The sequence below is a fragment of the Mus caroli genome, unplaced genomic scaffold (genome assembly GCF_978045245.1).
Source record: "Mus caroli unplaced genomic scaffold, Mus_caroli_1 scaffold_18, whole genome shotgun sequence".
Classification (NCBI taxonomy): Eukaryota; Metazoa; Chordata; class Mammalia; order Rodentia; family Muridae; genus Mus; species Mus caroli.
In genome coordinates this window covers 59,741,809-59,747,519 of record NW_028227273.1, presented here as the reverse complement: position 1 = coordinate 59,747,519, position 5,711 = coordinate 59,741,809, and the positions used below count along the sequence as shown (strand labels likewise).

General features: G+C 53.6%; 1 protein-coding gene across 5 annotated transcripts; it reads right to left on the bottom strand.

Annotated features, from left to right (window-relative positions):
- Positions 1-211: 211 nt before the first annotated feature.
- Positions 212-4,287, bottom strand: LOC110312198 (H-2 class I histocompatibility antigen, L-D alpha chain-like). Of its 5 annotated transcripts, none has more exons than XM_029471027.2 (7): positions 4,169-4,279; positions 3,697-4,026; positions 3,205-3,480; positions 1,459-1,734; positions 1,212-1,331; positions 1,002-1,049; positions 212-647 (listed from the first exon to the last, which is right to left on the bottom strand). In XM_029471027.2, the coding sequence occupies exons 1-7, from the start codon at positions 4,239-4,241 to the stop codon at positions 643-645; spliced, it is 1,128 nt and encodes a 375-aa protein (XP_029326887.1). In that variant the 5' UTR covers positions 4,242-4,279; the 3' UTR covers positions 212-642. The 5 variants fall into 5 exon arrangements, with proteins under 5 accessions (XP_029326887.1, XP_085689208.1, XP_021041407.2 ...); XM_085833082.1 differs by lacking the exon at positions 4,169-4,279 and adding an exon at positions 787-834 and having other exon boundaries at positions 212-674; positions 1,002-1,034; positions 3,697-3,980; XM_021185748.3 differs by lacking the exon at positions 4,169-4,279 and adding an exon at positions 787-834 and having other exon boundaries at positions 1,002-1,034; positions 3,697-3,979.
- Positions 4,288-5,711: the final 1,424 nt, after the last annotated feature.

The following is a 5,711-nucleotide window of genomic DNA, read 5'->3' as shown; positions in this document are numbered from 1 at the left end:
GCCTCCAGGCCCCATGTTTTAGGTTGGTCTGTGCATAAGGAAATTTGCCTGTCACTGGATACCATGGATCTGTGTGACTACAACTGCCAGATGACCTAGGGCGAACTCTTAATTTTTTAAAGCGTTGTTTATGGCAACAGTGTACCAGAGGCCAGTGCCATCTTTTAGGCGCCCGGCTATCTACACAGCATAGTGACCCAGATTCTGGAAGTTTCTTCATCTGCCATTTATTTCTTCAAAAAAACAAATTAATCAATCAAACAAACAAAACCTCTAAGCATTCTCAATCCATGAAATTAACAAGAAATCAGCCCTAGCTCAAGATGATAACAATCAAGGTTACATTCAAATTATTATTCTCAGTGTGGAAGTGAGGAGCTGCAGGTCAGGGTAGCATGGAGCTGACAGGCTGCAGATGTCCTCCAGTGTTTGGCTGGAGCAGCAAGGTTGGCTGTGGAAGGGAACACAGGGCAGTGCAGGGACAGGGTCCTGGTGTGCAGGGCAGGCTGGGCTCCACAATTCTTCACACTGAACCCAAAAGCTCACAGGGAACATCTGACAATGTTGTGTAAAGAGAACTGAGGGCTCTGGATGTCACCTGAACACATCGTCTGTCACTCAGTCCACTCCAGGCAGCTGTCTTCATGCTAGAGAATGAGAGTCATGACCCATCACTGTGAAGACAACATTCCAACAACCCACAGCTCACTCACATGGGATTCTGGGAGTCCTGGAAACCCAATCATGTCCACATTGCCCCTCTCAAATCAGACCCTAGAGTGCTACCTTTACAATCTTAGACAGACATATCAGAGGTCTGGGAGCCTTCTCTGCCTAGGGTAAAACAAAACAAATGTATATGTACATGTATGTATTCATATCATGGTACAACTGAGGCCCCCAGAAGATTTCTCTGGAGGAGCTGTTATGGATTCCCAGAGCTCCCAACATCTCCAGCTTGACTCCAATGTCCCCAGGACAACCCTGTCCCCAACACTAACCTGGAGCTGGAGCATAGTCCCCTCCTTTTCCACCTGTGAGAAGAAAAGCTGTGAGAGTTCAAGGAAGATCTTGACACTGGAAGTTCCCAGAACTAACAGCAGACCCAGTTAGAGACAGTAGCAATGTGGGTGTGGCTGTGTTCCCCATTGATGAGCAGAGCACACTGATAAAGGAGGCTGAGAGGGAACTCAGACACTGCCCTTTCCTACCTGTGTTTCTCCTCTTCTTCATCATCACAAAAGCCACCACAGCAACAATGATGGCCACAGCTCCAAAGACAACCAGACCAACAACGATTCCCATGTTGGAGACAGTGGATGGAGGAGACTCTGGGAAGGACAGGTACAGGAAATGAAGGTGAGGGTCATGACCCCAGCTCTCAGTCCTGACCAATTCAGGGTCTCCAGAAGGCTCCAGCTTTCCCTGACCCCAGCTCTGCACCCACACCCTCCTTACCCCATCTCAGGGTGAGGGCCTCAGGCAGCCCCTCATGGTACACATGGCATGTGTAATTCTGCTCCATCCCAAGAGGCACCACCACAGATGCCCACTTCTGGAAGGTTCCATCCCCTGCAGGCCTGGTCTCCACAAGCTCCATGTCCTGGGTCAGTTCCTCCCCATTCAAATGCCAGGTCAGGGTGATGTCAGCAGGGTAGAAGCCCAGGGCCCAGCACCTCAGGGTGACATCACGTTTAGATTTGGGGTGATGGGTCACATGGGCCTTTGGGGGATCTGTGTGGAAGATTTAAGAAATCACACAATTAACAAGACAAACTGAAATCTACACAAGACTCAGTTAAAACAATGTTGACACTGAACTATGTGTCTGTTTGACACTTCAACTGTTATTGCACTAGTGACCAAAGCAGAGCTGGTCCTCTCAGCACAGAACTGCACTTTTTTTTTTTTCAGACTCATTAGCTAAGAGGGACTCCACATGAGCCAGTGGGTCACCATGGACATTCTTATGTGATGTTCAATAGCATGAGAGAGGTAGTCTAAGAATTTAAGAGGGAATGGAAAATAAGTAATTTAATATGTGTTTGAGTTCATATCAAAATCAGAAATTAGGGCCATATGCCACTGGAAGGATGCCCACCACTGAGACTATGACTGTGGTCATCTTGCTGACCAACATTTACTGTCAGTCCAAGTGAACAGCCATCACAAAGTGTGTAGCCAGAGAAAATGACTCTCAGCCCCTAACTCTGAGGGACAAGGTACAGTTGTGTCACACAGGATCCCTGGAGTGAGCTGTGGACCACAGTGCAGCACTCACTGGAACACAGTGGGCTCACAGGGTGTGTGATCTTCCCTCTCACTCAGCCCTGGATTGCAGAAGACCCTGTCTCTCAGAGTCCAAATCCTGATTCACTGGGGGGAGCACTGTAACTTGTGGGGGCAGAGGAAGAGCAGGAGGCTTCTGGATGTTTAGTTCTGACAGGAAACAGTCTAAGTTCACAAGAATCTCTCCTTTAATTAGAACCCTGATTTAACTTGCCTAATTATCCAGGTTAGCAGTCTTCCCTGATAGACTGATACAAATGATAATGCAAGGGCATGGAGAAACAGGATTACTCCAGTGCTTACAAAAACTGATTAGAAACAAAATAAGGCCTCCAAAAAAAAAAAAAAAAAAAAAAAAAGGAAAGAAAAGAAAAGAAAAAAGAAAGAAAGAAAGATAGAAAAGAGATAGAGAGAATTGGGTTGTGGAAGGGATGCAAAAGCCACACAGGGAGGGATCTGGGAGAATGTATTCTTTGGAAACTTCTAGAAGCTGGGGCAACCAGACTAGTTTGGGGAGTCCATGTCTCTCATCAGGTAAAGGAGACTTCCGGTCCTGAGGTGTAAGGGCTGACACACTCAGCAGGACAGGAGTCAGTGTCCACACACAGTGGGTGTGGGCAGAGAACCCGGCCTGGGAGAGGTCATGGCTGACAGAGGCTACAGGGGAACTGAAGGAGCAGCTGTTGTTACCTCAGGGAAATTCTCTCCTTCCCTCCTGAGACAGCCTGGGCACTGTCCAGGGAGAAGGCTGAGCCCTGGGAGACTCAGTGCAGTCCCTGTGATGAGGGATCAGGAGACCCAGGGTCACTCTCTCCCCTCTGAGACAGGGGCATCACCCAAGCTGAGGGTTTCTTCTTCCCCAGGACTGAGCCCCAGCCCGAGGGCAGAGGGAGGAGCTGCCCGCGGCCCCTGCACCTGTGCGCAGCAGCGTCGCATTCCCGCGCTCCAGGTATCTGCGGAGCCACGCCACGCACGTGCCCTCCAGGTAGGCCCTGTATATCTCTGCTTCACCAGCCTGCTCCAACTTGCGTCGGGTGATCTGCGCCGCCGTGTCCGCCGCCGTCCACGTTTTCAGGTCTTCGTTCATGGCGATGTAATCGCGGCCGTCGTATGCGGACTGCCAGTACCCGCGGAGGAGGCGCCCGTCCGACCCCACGTCACAGCCGACCATCCACTGGAACGTGTGAGAGCCTGCGGGATCCCACGGTCAGCCCCGCCCACCCGGCCCGGCCCCGCCCACCCGCCCCGGCCCCGCCCCGGCCCCGCCCACCCGCGGACTCCTCAAACTGAAAGAGAAACCGGTCCCGGGTCGGTTCTGCTCCCGAACCTCGGACTTGGGACCTGGGACGTCAGCGTCCCTGTGTCGGGACGTGGAGGGGCCGTGACCTCCGACCCGGGGTTACTCACCGCCCGCGCTCTGGTTGTAGTAGCCGAGCAGGTTCCTCAGGCTCACTCGGAATCTCTGCTCATTGCCCTTAGCGATCTGTGTCTGCTCCTCCCAATACTCCGGCCCCTCCTGCTCCATCCACGGCGCCCGCGGCTCAGCTCTCGGATTCTCCGCGTCGCTGTCGAAGCGCACGAACTGCGTGTCGTCCACGTAGCCGACAGCGATGAACCGGGGCTCCCCGAGGCCGGGCCGGGACACGGCGGTGTGGAAATACCTCATCGAGTGTGGGCCTGGGGGCGGTGCGCGGTGAGACCCCGACCTCCTCACCAGACCCCGGGCGGCTGCGCGGGCTGAGAGGGGAGCAGGGCGTGGGACTCGGGACGCGGGTGGGGAAGGGGCGGAGGGTCCGGTGGGCGACGCGGGGACGCGGCTTCCACGGTGCCGCCCCGCCCCTCCCCGCAGAGGCCGTTTCCCTCCCGGCCCGGTACTCACCCGCGCGGGTCTGAGTCGGGGCCAGGGCGGCCGCCAGCAGCAGGAGCAGCGTGCGTGGTGCCATCGCACCCATAGGCGATCCGCGACCTCTGAGTTCCGCGGGCTGCGTGGACTTTATATCCAGCGTCCGCAGCGACGCTGATTGGTTCCTGGTAATCGCGCCACCCAATGGGGGTAAGAGCTGACGGCGCGTCATCAGTGTCCGGGCAGAAGGACCTGACCCAGGTTAGGAGCAGAAGTGAAACTGAGGAGATGGGGAATCCCCAGCCCTGGGCTTCCCCACCCCTGACCTCACCGCCTGGAGACTAAGACTTTGCCTGAACCCTGTGCTTTCATCTCCGAGTTCTGATCCAGAAGCTCTCAAAACACCAGGAGAGACCCGCAGGCCAGACTCTGTGCCCTCTCTTCCACTCTTCCTCTTCCTTCTCTTCAGAAGTCAGACCCTGGAGTCTTCTAGAAGAAAAGCCTCTTCCGGGAACACAATGGCGACACAAGCGCTTAGGGATGAAGTGGAGAGAGGCTTTTCCTGTTTTTTTGTTTTTGTTTTTTTTGTTTTGTTTTGTTTTGTTTTGTTTTTCGAGACAGGGTTTCTCTTTATAGCTCTGGCTGGCCTGGAGCTCACTTTGTAGACCAGGCTGGCCTCGAACTCAGAAATCCGCCTGCCTCTGCCTCCCGAGTGCTGGGATTAAAGGCGTGTGCCACCACGCCCGGCGCTTTTCCTTAAAGCAGAGGCGCTGGCTGCAAGCTCCACACGGACCCCACAGAGACCAGGCTCTGTTCACCTTCAATGGGCGGCTCACACTGCCAAGCCTGAGTGCAGGACTCTCATCTGTTAAGTGTAGACTTTGCCTCTCCCCTCAGGATCTGTCTTCTCAGCCTTGTGCCGAGACACAGATTCCTTGTGTTAATTCCTAGAAGTCCGTGGCTTCAGGTGGGTAGGTGTGTGTGTGTGTGTGTGTGTGTGTGTGTGTGTATTTAAAACAAGGATCTTCATTCTGAGTCCTGAGTTTGTCTCTGTGGACCTGGGATATTGTCTCAGCACAGGAGACCCCCTTGTTCACTGAAGAGAGACCCCTGTGCAGACCACAGACAGCGGGGCACTGATCCCTGTCTCCACTGCACTTCTCTGTGTCTGCACTTCCATGGTGCAGTTGCTTTAGTGACTCAGTCACAGTAGGAGAGGAACTGTCACCGACTATAACACAGAATACGGGTGATAGTGTGGTAGAAGATATGTAATTTCTGACCCTCTCCCTCCCTCCCTGACCTTCACTCACACTTATGAGCTGATGAGGTGAGGGACATGAATGTCACAGGAGTGGGGGACACTGGTTCTGATAACTGAGTTGGCCCCAGAGTTCCTCAGGCCTGTGCAGTGTGGATACTGGAAGAAAGATGATTCTCATGCCAGAGAGCACACAGGGTTTCATTCCTGATCAGTAGTGTGGGGGAAGATTAAATTTACCCATTCCCCCCCCAAAAAAAATTTTTTTTAAAAGCCGGGCGTGGTGGCACACCTTTAACCCCAGCACTCGGGAGGCAG

Bases quoted from the DNA above. Each gene is read 5' to 3' on its own strand.
- LOC110312198 (XM_029471027.2), bottom strand. From the start codon at position 4,241: ATGGGTGCGATGGCACCACGCACGCTGCTCCTGCTGCTGGCGGCCGCC. The intron at 4,027-4,168 runs GTGAGTACCGGG...CTCCCCTCTCAG, and splicing joins CCCGACTCAGACCCGCGCGG to CCCGCGCAGCCGCCCGGGGT. The intron at 3,481-3,696 runs GTGAGTAACCCC...GGGATCCCGCAG, and splicing joins CTACAACCAGAGCGCGGGCG to GCTCTCACACGTTCCAGTGG.